The 19,234-nt window shown below is 33.7% G+C and overlaps 3 protein-coding genes across 4 annotated transcripts; all 3 read right to left on the bottom strand.

Moving 5' to 3' along the window:
• Positions 1 to 2,053: 2,053 nt before the first annotated feature.
• On the bottom strand, positions 2,054 to 4,662 carry LOC118050110 (derlin-1-like). Its single transcript, XM_035060355.2, has 7 exons — positions 4,456 to 4,662; positions 4,214 to 4,349; positions 4,016 to 4,089; positions 3,835 to 3,928; positions 3,072 to 3,200; positions 2,642 to 2,802; positions 2,054 to 2,474 (listed from the first exon to the last, which is right to left on the bottom strand). Exons 1-7 carry the CDS (start codon positions 4,470 to 4,472, stop codon positions 2,255 to 2,257), a joined length of 831 nt encoding a protein of 276 aa, XP_034916246.1. The 5' UTR covers positions 4,473 to 4,662; the 3' UTR covers positions 2,054 to 2,254.
• Positions 4,663 to 4,812: 150 nt separating this feature from the next.
• On the bottom strand, positions 4,813 to 10,924 carry LOC118050109 (ceramide kinase). 2 transcript variants are annotated; one of them, XM_035060352.2, is made up of 13 exons: positions 10,561 to 10,924; positions 10,157 to 10,321; positions 9,891 to 10,058; positions 9,682 to 9,774; positions 9,425 to 9,517; positions 9,085 to 9,310; positions 8,971 to 8,997; positions 8,684 to 8,768; positions 7,639 to 7,788; positions 7,050 to 7,151; positions 6,220 to 6,458; positions 5,373 to 5,439; positions 4,813 to 5,298 (listed from the first exon to the last, which is right to left on the bottom strand). In XM_035060352.2, exons 1-13 carry the CDS (start codon positions 10,747 to 10,749, stop codon positions 4,962 to 4,964), a joined length of 1,941 nt encoding a protein of 646 aa, XP_034916243.1. In that variant the 5' UTR covers positions 10,750 to 10,924; the 3' UTR covers positions 4,813 to 4,961. The 2 variants fall into 2 exon arrangements, with proteins under 2 accessions (XP_034916243.1, XP_034916245.1); XM_035060354.2 differs by having other exon boundaries at positions 4,984 to 5,298; positions 6,078 to 6,458; positions 10,561 to 10,921.
• Positions 10,925 to 13,834: 2,910 nt separating this feature from the next.
• Positions 13,835 to 18,246, bottom strand: LOC118050108 (uncharacterized Rho GTPase-activating protein At5g61530). The gene is made up of 10 exons (XM_035060350.2): positions 18,006 to 18,246; positions 17,372 to 17,449; positions 17,022 to 17,284; positions 16,638 to 16,700; positions 16,513 to 16,531; positions 16,268 to 16,366; positions 16,089 to 16,166; positions 15,756 to 16,000; positions 14,449 to 14,611; positions 13,835 to 14,296 (listed from the first exon to the last, which is right to left on the bottom strand). Exons 2-10 carry the CDS (start codon positions 17,430 to 17,432, stop codon positions 14,151 to 14,153), a joined length of 1,137 nt encoding a protein of 378 aa, XP_034916241.1. The 5' UTR covers positions 17,433 to 17,449; positions 18,006 to 18,246; the 3' UTR covers positions 13,835 to 14,150.
• Between the last annotated feature and the right edge of the window lie 988 nt (positions 18,247 to 19,234).

Raw genomic sequence — 19,234 nt, forward strand, 5'->3', positions numbered from 1 at the left:
ATTAAAAGGTAAGGCGGAAAATTTTGCCAGTTTACATCCACTATAATCAGAAATGTCACAAGTTTTCAAATTTTCTAAAGCTCTTGTGGATGCTAAAAATCTCAAACGAGAAGACGAAACATGACCTAGACGGGAATGCCATAAATAAAAACTAAAAGATGAAAGACTCAAACGAAAAGAAGACAAATCAACATTAGTAGTAGCAGTGGCAGCAGCAGCAACAACTGGCACTTTTAACTCATCCAAAATATATAGTCCATTCTCCCTACGGCCTGTCCCAATCAGCTTCTGAGACTGCAGATCCTGTACACAACAAAAAGAACCAGAAAACATGACTACATAATCACCAGAATCACATATTTGACCAACAGACGCAAGATTTAATTTGAGTTGTGGAATAAGATAAACATTAGGGAGAGACATGTGAGGTGTGACAACAGAACCAACACTTGCTAAGGGCATAGGAGTGCCATCAACAATCATAACAGGAATGGAGGACAAAGGGGACACGGAGGTAAAAGATAAGGAATCTGGAGACATATGATGGGAAGCACCAGAATTCAAGACCTATTCAGAGTGTGACATACCTGAGGAACTATGAGGCAACTGACCTATGGAAGAAGAAACGGATATTGCTTGTGGCTGCAAGGAGAGAAACTTCTGAAATTGCTCAGCTAAAGTATTAGGATCGGTAATAGAGCTTGGGAAAGCTACTGCTACTGTATTATGGTATGGTGGTTTATAACCCTGAGGTGGTCTATAAGCATTAGATTGTGACTGATTGTCAGACTTCCAAGCTTGATTATGTTGTCTCAACTTAGGACACTAAGCCTTCCAATGACCTTTCTGCTTACAAAAACTACACTCATCGAAGCCAACCCTTGTTTAAGGCTTATTCTGATGATTAGAGAATGGCTTAGAAGGCAATGCTAATACTAAAGGATTTGAAGCAGAAAGAATTCCCTTTTCAGAATAAGACTGAAGACGTATTTCTTCAGCCAATAACTCACTAACAACAGAGTCAACAAAAGACAGTGGAGAACGATGCAGAATTGAACCCCTAAGTCCTTCAAAATCACTGCGAAGTTCTGTTAAAAATTGTACCAATAGTTGCTGCTCTCTACGCTCAATATAGGCACCACATGCCTTTAATTCTACCGATTCTGTAAGAGCTAATTGATCCCAAAGATCTGTCATAGCAGAATAAAACTCTTGGATACTCATATTCTTCTAATGAAGATCTCGTATGTCATTCTCTAATTAATACTGTTTTGCAAAATTTGATTGTGTGAATAACCTTTGCAGATGATCCCAAACCTCTTTTGTTGTCTCATACTTCGCCAACTGCATACCTATCAAATGCTCAACAGAATTGTTGATCCAAGTAATGATCTTTGCATTATTTGCTTCCCATGTATCTATCAAACCAACATCCCCCTTCTCAATATTCTTAGGTATCATAGAAGTACCACTAACATACCTGCACATCTTCTTACCCTTAAGAAAATTTCTCATTACATAACTCCAATATAAATAGTTCTTCCCATCCAACCTCACACTCATAGATTAAAATGAATCATCTCTTTTAGTAGCCATAATCAACAATCACAAATAACTATAATGCAAAAGCAGCGGAAGACAAAATACTAAATTGCAGAAACTAAACAAATATCTTATCAAAATTATACGATTACTCTCAAAACACAAAACAAATTTGCAAAAACTGAACACAAATACCAAATTGCAGAAGCTGAAGGGAAGACGAAATACCAAAATAATTGCAGAAACTGTCAAAATACCAAAATAATTGCAGAAACTGTCGAAATACCTTATTTTGTAGAAGCGGAAGGCAAAATATCACTCCAAAAAAAAATTAAAATTAAGCCTCGTTCCATAAAACCAGCTCTGATACCATGTTAAACTAATTGAGATCAAACACAATAAGGAGGCTAGAATTCTGAATAATCTGTATATTATGAATGCATAATCTTAACCTAAATACAAATAAAATATATATAGGTTGAATTGAAAATATTATTCTACCCTTAACAAATAAAACTACATAAATATTATTTAATTAAGAGAATTCAAGGATTCGCAATTTGTCAATAGATAGAATCTCATTTGTCTTAGTTACAAACAGCCTGACTGGCATATGCAATACCAAAAGCAACTGCAAAGAGAAACCTGGCTTCTTCTTCTTCGATAATTATCAAGTAATTTGAAGGGCCAGAAAAAACAAGAAGCAAACTAGCTACTGGCCACCGAGACGATAGCCTCTTCCTCGAAAAGCCACTCCGTTGTTTGAATCAGGCTGCTGTGTTCGAGGGTTTTCTTGTGCTTGCCCGGCAGAGTTATTCCGGTTGCCATTGAGACGATAGCTCCTTCCACGAAAAGCAGTCCCTGCAGATGGATCACGCTGCACTGGAGCATTTACTTGTGTCCCCTCGCCCCAGAATGCTACCAGTTTGTGACTGTAAACTACATTAAGGACTTCACATTAAAAAAAGAAAATAAAAAAATTAACGTGATTGCCACCGATCAGTACGTATATGTGATTAAACTCAAGTGGATAGAGTACAGAGTGATGAATATTCTTAAAATATTAGACGATCAAGGAAGGAAAAGCGATAAAGGATACACCCAAAAAGGGGTCTTGAAAATGAATTTTCCACCAGAGAGTGGATGAAGCACAGTAAGGAAGTAATAGAGATGTCCAGCAAGCATTCCAAGAATATCAGGCATTAGAGGATTGCCAAAAATCAAATCCAATGCTAGCATTGCCCAGGGTAGATAGAATCCCTGTGTCAAACAACAAGTATTAACTGGTATAAGTTTGTGTTTAGTGTTCTAATAGCATTTACGGTTGCAATTTAAAAAAAAAAAAAAAAAAAGGTTTAAGAAAAACTATAAATAGTAGATTTTTGCGATAAAAAGCAGGTTTAAACAATGAGAATGAAGCAGCTTTTGAAGTCATGGTGGTCGGAAAAGCTTCTTCAGCCGTACCGCACCGCAATATCAAACAACGAAGACATTAAAACAAGATTAGTGATTAATCAAGGGATCGATACCTTTAGGGACACCAGACCATATATGCTGACTTGAGCATTTGGAAACTCACGTCCCCACATGTAGACTATCATGAAAACCAGAGAAACTCCCATAAATCCAGACCAAAGAAAGGGAACAGCAGCCATCACCTAATTAATATAAATAAAAATTAATCACGATCATATTCTTTTTTTAAAAAAAAATATTGATTATTATGTTGTATCTTCTCCTTTTTTCTTATGAAATAATAACGTAGAAGGCAATCCGATTGAAAAATAGAAGTGAACAAAGGATTGTATCCTCATACTTCCTAGAAAATTATGATTCCTAAAACCAAAAAAAAAAAATTAAGTTATTATATTGCTAAGATCGCAAGGATTAAATTATTATAATTTAGAATAAATTACAATAATAACTCTTTTGAGGTGTTACAAAATTGCAGGAACCGCTCGAAAATTCAGTAGAAATCCTTTATCATAACCAAAATATCCATAATAAATAATTAGAAAAAAACATAGTCAAATTGTTTTTCTTTTAAAAAAAAAAATAGAGATAGAATATTAAAAAGAACCTCGTAACAAACTGTCAAAAATTAAATAGAGAACAATATTTTTCATGTAATTAATTAAAAATTTCATAAACCATTTTTTTATATATTCTTTCTCTGATTTTTTTTTTAAGTTTGTAATTTAACTATTTTCTTTAAATGGTAATTAACTAAGGGAATCTTGCATGTAAAGGAAGGTTTCTGTAATATTAATCACAACACATTTTCTCGCATACCAGAAGTGACAGTGCCCCAAAGAAGAACATCCACACAAAATCTGCTGTTCTTTTGTCAAATGGTCCTCTCTCCAGTTGAACACCATATCTTGCTCTGTGTAATTTAAAGAAATAGAAAGAAAAATAATTTGAAGCACGAGTTAAAGGGGGGAAAAAACAAACAAACTCGAGACTTTCTTACATAATTATAAGCCGGAATGCAAAGGGAAATGAAAATGGCCCCAGAAAGAAAAAATTAGTAATTAGCCTCCAAACCTGCAATAATCACAAGGAAATAATATAATCGACAAAGACATTATTAATTAGCTAAGCTTCCAAGCATCGATTAGTGCATAATCAACGGACATAATCACTTAATTAAAGCACAAGAATATTTTACCTGAAAACGTTTGATTACATCTTCATAGTAAAGGGCTATAGAACTGGCTTGGTAAAGACCAAGATAATAGGCAGCTGTGGTCATTAAGCATGCCACCCCATATGTCTTGCTCACAGGTGGTAAGGACCGATAGTATCTACACAGAAATTAAATTAAGAAAACAAAATAAAATCTATGAACACAGTTACACAGGCAATCTTTAATTCAAGAGCGGGAAGAAGAAGAAGAAGAAGAGAGATTACTCTCCAGGAGTCGACATTTTCAATGCTGTTGGAGGTGGAATTGTTAAGAGTAATTTGACATCTCCCAACGTTATGGTGTTATATTTGGCGTCTTCGATGGTGGTGCTGAGTCTTCCAAAGTGAAGGGACTTCAGAGTCTTTCCAAATGCCAAAAGTCAGGTCATTGGAGTGTCCTTTGGGCTTAATGCCATTGACATTAAAAATTTACCATGGACAAAATTCAATGGCGTTGGAACGATAAAATATTGACGTTTGCCCCTTGCTGCATGTGCACAGCTTCTTCTTTCTTTCTTTTTTTCTACTATTAAGCTTTTGTAATTTAATATCCTTGAAATAAATATTAGTTTAAACTTCAAATTTACCAATACAAAATTTTTTTAAATTAATTATAAGATTACCCATGTGGGACTGTTGTTATTGCATGGTATTCATCCTCCACACACACCTACCTGTTTTATTACAGGTTCCTTTAAGACTACGTGGAGATTGCTACATCACATTCCCTGTTATCCTATTGCAATCCTATAGTTTTTGTTTTTTTTTTTACCTGCGATACAATATGGTGGGCCAAAAACCACCACCTCTGGCCTAAGTTGATGCCAGACCATTTCCAAAGCTCTGCTGTCAGGCCAACTGGTTGGGATGCACTTCAAGTCGTCCAGCAAGTCAATTATGTAGCAAGAGAGGCATCTGAATGGTGTTCTACTAAACTTCAGGGCCGGATGCAAACAAGCTAACAAGGCCTCGAAATACTTGTGCAGAAAGCTGGTGTGCTTGGAAGAGCTCACCATCCAAATTCCAGACACTCTGCTTGCCAAAAGAAGTAAACGTAAAAGCTGGCGTCTGCAGACAGCAGAGAGCATAATTAGAAGGTTCTTCAAAACACAATGCGGGTGCAATAAAGCAAGGAATAATACCTTGTGATGCTCCACAAATTCAAAATTGAGGGGCTGTCCTCCTCTCTTTGCAAGCTGGGTAAGGTGCCTGTATGTTCCAGACTCAATAGTGATTAATGACATAAGGATTTGAGACAACCCCATTAAGAAAAAAAAGCAAACTGAAAAATATGGTTTTGAGCAACACATTATTTAGGGTAGAGAGTATGATTTAAAATATCATTATATAGGAACTTCTTTGAGCAGCTTATATACCCAAGCATGACTTGAATCAATGAGACAGGGCCTGAACAAGAAACTTGCAGGGGTATGTGGGCGGAACACAACAAATGAGAAGCAAGATGATCTACAGTTACACCTTTGCTTTAGTGAAATACATTGATTGCTGAAACAAATGGCATCAGGGCCTCCTTCTTCCAGAGCTTTTTTTTAACCCTTAAATGAATGAAAACAATGGAGAATTGAGGGGGTGAAGATATTGTAGATTTGACATTTGCATCATAGTACTCAATAATCAATGTTTTCTGTTCACATGCAAGACGATTTCCTTTTCTTCAACAGAAAGTTCATAAAGAATAAAGAAGCAGGGATGCCATGTTTGACCTCTTTGTAATGAGCTACATGCTGAACAATATGGTACATGTAATTAAATAAAAGAAATATTTGTGCCAGAACAAGAGTCCAAAATTCTGAAAAAATATTGGAGACCGAGAGATTTCACGTTACCATAAATATGAAGCGTGAGGGCAGTCTCTAATCATTAAAAGATGTAGAAAACCATCTGAAAGATGTGCATCGGCCACCAAACCATCGGGTGCTCTTTCATTTCTGTTGGAAATTATGGCAGCACCAACACTAAGAAATTTACCTCTAGATCTCAGCCATCTAGTTTCACCTGAAGATGAATAAGGTGTTGAACAGGGACTTCTCTTGGACATATAATCTGATTTTGTGTTGCATACACCACAGTTTGTGCGGCAAACTACTCGTTCTGATTTTTTAGGACCCTGCCTTTTTCTTAGCCCACTAAACAGATGAACCTTCTCAACAGTTGGATTTGTTTTTTCAGATTCAGTTTCTATGAATGCTACTTCTGCCTCATATGAGCTGAACACCATAAAGATAATTTCAATCAGAAAAGGTAAACAAATTATTTACATCAAATGTATTGGTATAGACATTAAAAAAATTCCAAAAGGCTGAGGTGTCCCATGTATGAAAAAAGTGGCAGTAAATGGACAGAGTACCAAAAAAGGACATGCACATTGGCACACCATTTCAGTAATGGTTATTTTGAGTTACAAATAAACCCAACCCAACCATGCATAGCTCGGATGAAATTGGGTTTAAAGCAGAAACCAGAGCAAGCAGAGAAAAGTGACCAATTGATGGAAAAAGAAGAAAAGCATCTGAGGGTCCGTGCCATGTCACATTTCAAACCCATGTATTTGCTTAAGGAAAAGAAGAACATCCCATGGAAGTAAGAGTAATTTTGTTTTTCCTAATGGAGTAATTTTCAAAAAAAAAAAAAAAAACAGAAAAAGAAATTATCATGTGCACAATCAACTGTATCAGTACAGTGATCCTTCCATTTTTAGCTGCTGTTTCTACTCAAAGCAGAATAAAAAAAACACCTTATAGAACACAACAAAAAAGAAAGAAAAAAAAGAAAAAAGATGAGCCAACGGAAAGAATTACCTGTGTCTCAAAAACACTTTTGTTCCAGCGTAATCATAACGTTTGGGGCCCATCCAGCGATATTTTTCACTTTCAGCAATGACATCTCCATAAAACCCATACCTGATGACAGTGGAATGATAATTTCAAGAAACTGTCCAAGCAGCATCTTAAACAAGTACAAAAATAATAGCACTGGTGTTTTTCATCACTCTTTAGGCCAAACTTTTAAGAACTGACAAGAAATTCCATGGCGCGAACAGGGAAGGAATTACGTAATGAGACAAATGTAATGCAAACATACAAGATAGTTAGCTGTATTTGAATGAGGATCAATCACAATTTAACCATCAAAAACTTTTAAGAGTGAAAGTAGACGTGCAGTTAATGGTAGAGAGTCTCGGACATTTATTTTCATGGTCAAAGGAAGAAAGAAAATGAATTAATAGCTGATATGATACTCTCTAGCCTATATTTCTGCTTGATCTGGGAAGCATGGTAAACATAAAGAATGAACGCTATTTGTTACAGGCAGGCAGCATAATCTATTGCATGATGATTCATTAACATTTAATATGCTCATGTAAAAGTGAGTGAAGTAGAAAACTACCCAGCAAAAGAAGCTGCATAGCGTACATAAGGTTCAATATCAGATGCTGTTGTTGTTTTCCATCTCACAACTTGAGCTATATCGAGGCACACCTTTTTTCCAAGGACAATGTTCAATGCAGATGTTATAGGATCTCTAGTTCCAGTTGTACTGCAAAGAGAAATGCAATACAAGTACAAAGGTGCATTACAATGGTAGGGAAAAAATAACTAAATGTATCATTGATACCAGATATACACGTTTAACTTTTACTGACCCATCAACAGCGAACCACAGAGCACTAATGCAGTCTGTAGGATATAAAGAGTACTAAAAGAAAGACAGGTGCTAGAGAATAGTGCATGGTATATACAAACAGGATAAAGACAAAAGACATTTCACAAATTCGTATTTAACACTTTTAAGGAATGTTGAAGATTTCTGTGAGTATAAATTGACCATCCCAAGCACATCGAACCAAGTTAATTTAAAGTTAAATCCACAAACCCTGGTCTTGGAAGTGATGCTTTCCTTCCCCCGGTTCCTCACAAAAATAAAGCACAAATAACATTCATCTCTATTCTTCATTCCTATTTAATGTTCTTGTTTCTAATGACTTCTCTTAGCATGATTGGTGACAGGAGCTCTCTAGAATTTATTTTATTATATTTCTGGTATCAGAGTCAATTAATCTAGGGCCACGGTGTTAGCATGCGACTTTATCTAAATTTTAGCCATTATTCAACTGTAATTTCTGTTTCCTACTGTTTTCCTCTTCCCACCCTATGTCAATCAGTCATTTGTATCAGTAACTGATTAAGCACAACTGTCCTTTTCAAGTTTGATAGTATGCTAGGACCATATTTCATGTAATGCATGTTGATCAGGCTTTCTGTAACACAACTTTGAAACTTTTTATGTTTATTTATTTAAGTCTTTTCAACAACACTGCATATGCTAATTCTCAAATAAGTCAATCTTAGGACATGACAAGAACTCCATAAGCAAATGCTATCAAATAAGTTTAGAAATTTCACACCTCAAGGGAAATAAGACAAGGAATTACCACATCACAATAGCATCGGTTGAGCCAGCAGGAATGATTCCAAATCTAAACTCTTCACCTGGAAGGGGAAACTCAAAATCTTGACCTGTCAGTTGCAACAGCAGCACAAGAACTGTTGTTAGATACCAGGTATCACTACATTTATGTGTACACATGAACACTGATCCAAGCAACTGCTTATATCAGCTCCTTATTCTGGTAGCTATTCAAATGAGAGAAACAATTATAACATGCTATATTTTTATCAATTTAAATACCCAAGTCTATAACAATTTGAGCTCACTAACCTATGTTGCAAGTACCATCTTCTGTTCCTGTAATTCAGAAGATCCAGTAATACACAAGATAAACAGATATTACAACTAGAAATTTACTTGCATGAATGTATGGTAAACACATACTGAAATTGGCTTGTCTCGTTCCATTATAAACTGAATTTGATAAAAGGGGAGAATGGTCTTCATTTTGACAAGTAGTTTCAGTAACTCTCTCGTTTGGATTGCGAAACAAACCATTGCCACTACTCTGATCAGAATGAACAATATCTGAAGGGGATGGTGGCCAAGGAGCTTTATGTCTAGATAAAAGAAACCCATTGAGGATTTCATTGAAGAAACCATCACCACCCTGGGACCAAAGTGATCAGTAACAATCAATAACTAGGAAATAGCTTGCTACTTAGCACTACCAAAAAAAAAAAAAACACAAGTATAAATGAATATGAGGGATCATGATGCTTACAACAGCTATAACACCATTATATGATTTAAGTTCGTTGTTTGCAGCAGATGACATCACATCAAATGCATGCCCTGCCCTCTCTGTCACAATCACCTGATCAAGACATTGAACAGAAAGTTAACTCAGGGCATACCAATTTGCAAAGAGATTAGATAGCCGACTGTAGTTCAGATTGTTGCAACACTAACTTACATAAACATGATTCAACATATCACCTTCGGCTTAGTCACAGGATAATTAAATATGTTTAGCATTACCTTTGTTTTTACTTTAGCACGCGAGAATATGGGAGCCACCATTTCCCAGGTTCTACGTCCACTGGCTTTGCCACTCATTGGATTAATGAAAACCTAGTCAATAAGAAATAAATTCTGGAAACATTTTTACAACTAGTTTATGCCTTCAGCCATTAAAAATATATCCAGAAGCACAGAAGACATAATAATGAACCTATAGCAGCACAAACCAGAAGATTCTTTGGTCTCCCCATTTCTAAGTTCAGAGAAGCGTTAATTCGATCAACCCATGTCTGACATGTCTGCAAATCCTTGTGACCAAAACTGTACACGGCAAGGACCCAAAGACAAGGCTGGCCTCGAGACTTTTGGAAGCTGTGCACTGTAAAGCGATACATCTGTAACATCATTTAACAAGCAAAACACATCACCTATATAAGTACTATATTATTAACAAAAAAACATCAAACAAGTTAAGGAGAAAACCAAAACAAACCTCAGATCCATGAGAGGCACGACCCTGAAAACACTGTTCAGCTTTGGATTGACGTGAAACATTAATTAAACCATAGTTTATGAACTCCACACCATACACGTCAGAAAATCTGATCTCATTTACAAATTTTTGAACAGGTTTAATTCCAGAAGTTATTGATCCGTCCTGTTCAATCAAATGTGAAAATAAAAAAAGCAACACAAGTTAGGAAGTTCAATTCTTTGATCATAAAAATCCATTATAACAAATCAAGCCATCATTGAAAAACCAAGTTAGCACAAAAAGATTCAATCTTTCTCAGCTCACACATCTTACATCAACCAAAACTACATTTTACAATCACAAAAAGATTAGATAAAACCACATTAAACTGTCAAATCCACTTCAAGAGTAGGTTTACTTACATTATACGAGGAACCAAGAAATTCCAAAGACAGCCCATCAGAATTGAGAGTGAGAACTACATCCCCAACATTTTCTAGCAAAAGGGTCGACTTCAAAACCGACGACGATGCTGATGATGTTGCTTCTCCGACATTACCTGACTCCACAACTTTCGGGTCTGATTTATAATCTTCTCTGTTTATCTCCATTAAAACAGACTTGAATATGGAAAAGGAAAAGGAAATTCAGAAATAAATATTTACAGATTCTCAATCAACTTTACTATCCCAGATTTTTTTTCTGATTTATCAATTACGAATTAAAGAATCAAAAGTCAGGAACGTACACTAGGTTGGATTTTCAAAGTTGGCATTTTTTACTATTCTTATTCACGGTCCATACACGGCTTGGGCTCTGATGGTGCCCTCACATCACATTAAATGCATGTTCGGTAATACAAGGAATTGTGTTTTTTAAAAAATATTTTTTAGTTTAAGGTATATTAAAAATCAATTTTTTATAGTTTTTTATTTTATAAAAATATTAATTTAATATTTTTTAAAATAAAAGGTAATTAAAAAAAAACATGTTAAGCCACCAAAACAAAGTTATTTTTTATCTTAGTAAAATAAAAAAATTCTCGAACTAGATTTCAGGAGAGTAAAATCCTTTATAAATGATTTAAAAAACATGCTACTTGTTTCCTTCAATGAATTAAAGGAATTTGATAAGTTCTTCAAGTGTTATTCTAAAAAAAGTTGAGCTTTAATCTTGAAGAATTGTTGATTAGAATGATGTTTTAGTGACTTTAGTGTTATTGATTCATGGGTCAAATCACGTTAAGACAACAAGTATTCGGTTTGAAATTTATAGCCATTTGAATTTTAGAACGAGATGAAAGAAGTACTCATTTCAACTAATCTTATCTGATTGTTTTTTATAGTATAAATATTCGAATCAATTTACATATATCTCTATTAATTTATTAATACTTTAAAATTAAATATTATCTGATTGTTATCATGCATGGTTGCGGATTGTTTTCTAGCAAAATGATTGTTATCATGCATGGTTGCCGATTGATTTCTAGCAAAATGACCACTGGTCATTATATAATGTGTTTTTTTCTGTTCTCTCATTCCGTATACATACACACCAACTATATGATACAACTTCCATAGTTGTTTAAATATTTTTATTTTTTATAAAAATATTATATATATAATATCAATAAATTTTTATAGTTTAAAAAATTGTAATAAATTAAAAAATGTATACACACATATAATTAAATAAACTAAGAATTATGTGCACTAGTTCAAACCTTCTGGTTGCTAATATGATGGTCACTAGAGACTTACATGGTCATTAACTTCAGGACCCGTAAGATTAGTCGAGGTGCGCGCAAGCTAACTCGGACACCCACATTAATAATAATAATAATAATAATAATAATAATAAAAGAATTATGTGCACTAATAAATAAATAAATAAATAATGACACCTAAAAACAAAACTTGAAAAATCGAGAGACAAATATAAATTAAGATATTTAATTTTTAAAAATAAAACATTAAATTGATTGAATAAAAAAAAGAAAATAACATGTAAGACTACATATATTAAAAATATTATCTAAAAATAAATATTTTTTATTTTCAAAAACATAGTTTATTTGTATAAAAATATAAAAGCAAAATCATAGATGAACCAGAAAAATATTTTCAAAAATTAAACGCATAACAAAAAAAATCAATAATATTTAAAAGAGGCTTTCTAAAAAAAATAAAAAAATAGAAGGTTTTGTCCATCTTTTTTTTTTTCTAGTTTTTTAACCGATTAAGTCACTTTATTTATTTTCAATTATATTCCTTAAAGTTATATTTTTATAGCAACCATGTCAGATTCAAGTGCATTGGGTTAAACAACGATGTCAGATACAAGGCGCTTAGGTCTCACAACCATGTCAGACACAAGGCGCTTGGGTCTCACAACCATGCCAGCAACAAACGACGCATCGCCTGTTTTGCCTAAATTCTTGCCACTATGGTAATTGGAAAATCGGGACCTATTCTTTTTTGGCCTAAAAACGTGTTTTGCAATCATTTTTTATCCAAAACACCTATATAAAAACACCGTAAAAATCATGAAAACTCATACGTGACCTAAAAAAAACCCTCCAAAAACCAAACTCAACCCGAGCTCAAATTTATTTTTTTCACGAACTTTTAAGGTACAAAACATTTAATATGAACTTTCCTCATCAAATGAAACAATTTGACACAAAAATCTCTTATTTTGGTGGTATAAATTGGTGCCAACAATAAGTTTTTTTTTTAATCGTCAGAATCAGGCAACTTTTCTCTCTCATCTCTCAACCAAGTACAAAACATAACAAAAATAAAATGTTTGCACCAAAATAGAATTGGAACAATTTCAAGAAACTGAAATTTTATAATTTGCATGATTGTTTAAGTTGGAAGACTAAAGTGAATATTTTCAAAACTTATGATACATCACCTTTGTTTGCCATGTTTTTCATTTTAGTCCCTCATTTTACAATCTCAACATTTTATAGGAATTTGAAATCAATTGTTTTTTAAATAGAACTTGTTCACCTAAAAAATCATCTATGGCTTAAAAAACACTCTAAAAAACAAACTAAATCCGAAACTAAAAATCAACCCGAGCTCTGATTTGTTTTTTCATGAACGTTTAAGATACGGAACACCTAACATGAACTTTCATCATCAAATGAAACAATTTGACATAAAAACCTTTCATTTTAGTGGCATAAATCAATGCCAACAATAAATTTCTTTTTCCACTTTCAGAATTGAGCAACTTTTCTCTCTCATCTCTCAACCAATTACAAAATATAAAAAAAATAAACCTATATATCAAAATAGAATTAGAAAAATTTCAAGAAACCGACTCATGATTGTTTAAGTTGGAAGACCAAAGTGAATATTTTCAAAATTTATAATATATCATCCATATTTGCCACATTTTTCATTTCAGCCCCCCTTTCCAATCTCACCTTTTTATATGAATTTGAAATCAATTGCTCATTAAATAGAACTTAATCACCTAAATACAAAATTTGAGGAACAAACTATATAAGAAAAATTTGCACAATGATAATTACACAATAAAAATCCCAAATTCCCCGCGGTTAAGAATATATATATATATATAATATATATATATATATATATATATATATATATATAAAGAAAACAGTGCTTGCCTCCACACATAATCAAGGGATTGGTTACTTTTCCTGGAAAAACATGAAAAGAAAACAGAGTGCCTATAGCAAGCAATGATTAAAATATTACACATCTTATTGTTCTGATTTTCATAGAACAATCATGTTTAGGGCAAAATTTGAGCACTTCCAAAGACAAACAAATCAGAATATAGTAACTTGCTAATCACTAAAATTTACAGAACCACGTCCAACAGTCACAGATTTGGCTAAAACCATAATATCTGCTATCGAGCAATGGCTTATCCAGGTCAAATTCCGATTTCCATCTTCACGAGTAATCAATTGCTATGCTTAACAGGATGGATTCTCGGTTGATTCCAGCCTGGGACACTTGATTCATCTCCAAACAGTCTCATTTGCATCAGTAAAGATTGCATTGTGCTGTTCTATGAGACACTGAACAATGTCTATAGCACCGAAGTCCGTTGGCATTCCATCATCCAGGGGAATGAGTGAGGATGCATCCATGTCTTCGCTTTCTTCTGTTTTCATATAAGAGAAGAAACCCATCAATTTAAGGCAGTTAGCTTTTTACTTTTCCCTATCCCTTTGATTAACTTTATCTGTCACGTATAAAAGCTGTGCTCCTCATCATACGTGTAGTGTAAGTATACTGTTCGAGATAAACTCTCACCTGAAAGCATGTCCCATGCACTGTAAGTAGGAGCTGGATCCATATTCTTCTTGGAAGGACTTCTTGACAAATTATTCCAATATGACCTGTAAGTTTCTGGCTTCCTTTCTTTCTGCCACATAATAACAGGGGCCATTTCTGTGGCAATGGCCCGGGCATCCATCTGTAGAAAGTAAATAACAGTAGACAATGCTTATCATATATTGAGCCATATCCATCACTTTCACCTAATGCTAATCTAACCTCAATGGTAAGACCCACAAATGGAAGAGATTGGATTAAGAGTTTAATTCCATAAAAAAATAAAGGACAATAAAATAAAATCCAACAATCGCGTTCAAATAATTAAAGATTGTTCCACCAAGGGAAAATGAAATGGACAGAAAATGAAAATGAAGGTCATGGTCTCAGAGCCGGTTAGAGCATATGGGCAACTTGGGCAATGGCTCAAGGCCCCCACTTAACAAAAAAGCCCCAAGAATAAGGTATATTTGTCCATTATACTTTATGAAATGAAAATTGCTCTCACTTAACAAAAGGTCTCAAATACAAAATGAAGATTGCTCAAGACTCCACTTATTAGACATACAAAAAAAATAAAATAAAAAAAATTTCTTAAATACTTTTAAAACCCCCATTTATAATTTTGCCCAAGACCTCTGTTCATCTTAAGTCAGTTCTGCCATCATGGCCTAAGGCACTCTTCTCACAATAAACTCGAGGTGACTAGAGAAATAAAATTACGGATATGGCCTAGGACATTCGTTCAGATTTAACTTGAGAGATCAAAAGCTTGCAAACAAATGCCTCATGGAGATCTATATACCAGTAGTTGTGAAAAATGTGATATTCAAAGTGTACTACATAGGCAAACAGACATAACTTCTCATCAACATGAAAGGAATCTATCGACAATAAGAGAAATACATCATGTACATGAGGATGAGCATATGCACATACAAATGCACTTGTGCAATTCCATATTGAAACAAGAAAAGTTGCAACAAGCCATCAGGATGCCATATAAAAGAAAAGTTTAGCCTGCACACATAAAATGCAGCAGCTTGCATGTCTTTAACCTAAAAGGTTCATGGACAATGTGTGTCATAATGAAGTGATAAATCCAAATGTATGCTTCTGAAACTCAGAATGACAAGAGGTGAGAAATCTAAGTAAGGGGACACACCAACAGAAACCATATGCAGTCTTCCATGAAGTGGACTGAATGAGAAAATGATGACAACTCTTTAATGAGAAGATAAACAGGATCAACAAGGGACATGTGCACAATCTGCACTGTTCCTTACCTTGTTAAGAAGTGACTTCTGGCTAACACGGAGCAGTAGTGCAGTGATGAACTCCAGAGTCATGTAGTTTACTGCAGGAAGTTTCTTCAGGATGTTTTTCATTACATGGATGCTAGAACGGGCACCTTTGATCTCATCATAAAGTTCAAATGTGGTTAGGGGTTCCGGAAGGCTTGCAAGATAGCATTTGGCTAGAAATGCCACATCAATTGGACTTAGACCCTCTGGCAATGATGCATTGGAGTCTGAAACAAACACCAACCAGCATTAGAATACAAGACCACTGAGACTAAACAGAACAGTAGTCAGCATCAAGCACATAGCAATATATACCTTGGTTGTACAAGGATACTAATTGCTGAATAACCTTTTTATCCCCTTCAGCTTTAAACAAGTCCACTGAGTTCAATCCTGAATCAAAATCATTGATTATTAATCCCTGCTCAAAAGGAATGAGCTTCACAATACCAAATGACTACTAATTTATCTACTCTAATTTTTATACCAGTTACCTGATAATATGAGATAATCTGCACATTTGACCAATATATGTGGAACAAGCTTGCTGAATTCTTGCCGTTGAACAGTAACTTCAATTGGAACTCCAAATACTGAAGATAATTTTTTTATCAACAACCATCAAGTTATATGTAATTTAGAATTTTGTAATACTTTCAGGAAAATGAAAAGAAAAATAAGGAACAGAATAACAATCAATAAGCAATATTTTCAAAGATTATGATAGTGTGAAACTCACAGTCAGTGCTTGCAACTCCCTGGGAATGGAAAAAAGAAGTAAGAACATCAAAGCATGTGATAGCAAGCAAAAATATAAGAATGAAACTGGACAAAACAGGAGAAAGCAGCCTCACAGTCCTGTACCTTTTGCCATCGTTCAATGTCAGTCAATATTGTTTTACTTTTCTGAGCAGTCTTTTTGGCCACCTGCAGGAGATTCACCATTTCAAAGGTTTTGATCATCAAACTTTAAAAGGGATAAACCTATTTTTAGCTGTTAGGAATAAAGACTAGGGTAGTCGAGGATTGAATATTATGAAGTATCAATTACGAAGTGTCAGTTTTGTCAACGATAAAATATTCCAATCCATGGGCAACCAAGTGAATGGGAAGCATAAAGTCTTGAAAGTTTACTATTACAATTCAGAGTGGTCTTTGCCAACATACACGGTATAATCCTGCCAACACAAGATAACCACCAATTTTGAGCCACAGAAAGTACCCAACATAATAGGCAAGTGTGAATACCTCTTCCACTTTTGTCTTCCCAACAGTAACCTTGTCCTTTGTCTCTGAGATGCCCTTCCTGAAGAACATACCAGTCGTAGCAGCAGCAGTTATTAGACGTTCCTGCATAGCATGCCTAGTCGATGGCTCCCTAAGAATTGCCCATCGAGTTTTGACTGCTGATCCAACTTTTTCTGCTACATCAGCAACATTACCTTTGGCATCCTTCGCAACCTCTCCGACAAATGTTCCAGCCGATTGTCCAGCTTCTTTAAGCTTCACCCCTTCATAAAAACAACAATTAAATTCCTAATCAACGAAATTTAAAAACAGAAAATTGCATCAAGCAGTTGAAATTTTAATAAACTCACCAGAGGTAGAAAAGAAACCAGTAGCCTTCTCCTGCCACTGAGGCGAGACAGCTGAAGGCATCTCTCCAATCACAGTACCTAGTAGCAAATTCCAAAAGAATTATTTAAAATTGAATCTTGTTGAAGCAAAACCATCAAAGAAGTATATACCTTTATATAAATTAAAGCCTTGACAAATTTCAAGCAGACAAAAAAGAAATGAAATATATAAACAAACAGACACACAGCTTGATTCCAATCAGCATCTCCCTCAAATAAATAGAATCCGTCTAAAAACACAAACTTTTCAGTAATTAAAACCAAACAGTGAATCAATCAGCTATCAAAAAGTTTCAAACTTTTATCTCTGATTTAGCTTAACAGTTCACTAAAATCATCATCAGATCACATGCCTTTTAATCTAAGCTAAAAAGTTCCCAATCCCCCCTTCCCTCCAATTTTTGCACCAGCCAAACAAGAACACAAAAAGAAGAAACAAACAAACAAGCTATCAAATCCACGACAGTACTAGCATAAAGAACATAAATTTATCAAAATTTCGCCTTAAAAAAACAAAACCAAACAAGAATCCATCATCAGATAATAAAATTTAACAAAATAAAAACCAGAAATTGAATAGAGAGAATATTTGCACCTGTTTATAGTTTCTGAGGGCACAAAGTCAAGGGAAAGTAGCACAAAACAGAATCAAAGAGAGAGATTTAGCTTTTTGATAGTTAAATGGAAGTAATCGTGAGACAAGTTGAAAAGTTTAAAACTTTGAAAATGAAATTGACAGTCAGTGGGTTAAACTATTTGTTTTTTGGAAAAAACATAATGTTTTTTGGTGTAAGCGAGAGAGAGATTAATGTTTGCGTTTGGTTTTGTTGTGTTTGTTATTTATGGGAGACTGACGTGGTTGTGGTGGGCTATTAAGGACATGTTTGATATTACGGTATGGTATAATATGTTTAAAAACAATTTTTTTTTTTTTTTTAGTTTTAGATTATTTTTTATATATTTTTGAATATTACTATTAAAAATAAATTTTTAAAAATAAAAAATATATTATTTTATATATTTTTAAATAAACACTACTTAAAAATAATAATTTGTATTTACATTTCCAAACAGGTCTCAATTAGAATGGAAAATAGGTTGCTGCCACGTGGATATTTCTTGTTTGGTTTTACCTTCATCTGGATGTCTCTAACCGTTATAACGACTCTTGTACCAAATAATGAGTTTTTTTCTCTCTCAAATAAACACAGATGGTAATTGTTTTTTTTTTTTTTTTTTGCAAACTAGCATATTTTTAGGGTTTTTTTAGAATGTGGTTAATCTGTATTTTTATTTTTTTAAAATTTTAGATTATTATTTTTATATTTTCAAATCATCTTGATACACTAATGTTCAAAATAAAATTTTAAAATAAAAAAATATTTTAATATATTTTTAAATAAATAATACTTTGAAAAATAACGTTTATTATATTCTCAAATAAGCTCTAAATCTCAATATATGATGTTTTAAACTATGATTGTAATAGAACATATTAAAAATTTTAAGTTTTTATTCAAATTATAGTTTTGACTATGACATTTCGGGTAAATAAACCATTAATTAATAGCACAACTATAAATTATGCAGCCAATTATAAGAAAAGTTAAATAGTGTGGTGTTTTTATTGTTGTTTAATTATTGTTTATCTTCTCACAGGTCACGTGAAATTTTTGAAAATTTTCAATTTGATCCTTATACTTTTCTTTTTTGCATAATCGAGCAATTTTAAGCCCAAATTGAAGCTCAATTACATTTCTTTTTGTGAGGTTTGAATTGAAATAAAGAGACTTAAGTAATAGAAGTTGGTAAAATTAGTGGCAA

Source organism: Populus alba, chromosome 4, assembly GCF_005239225.2.
Source record: "Populus alba chromosome 4, ASM523922v2, whole genome shotgun sequence".
NCBI lineage: Eukaryota > Viridiplantae > Streptophyta > Magnoliopsida > Malpighiales > Salicaceae > Populus > Populus alba.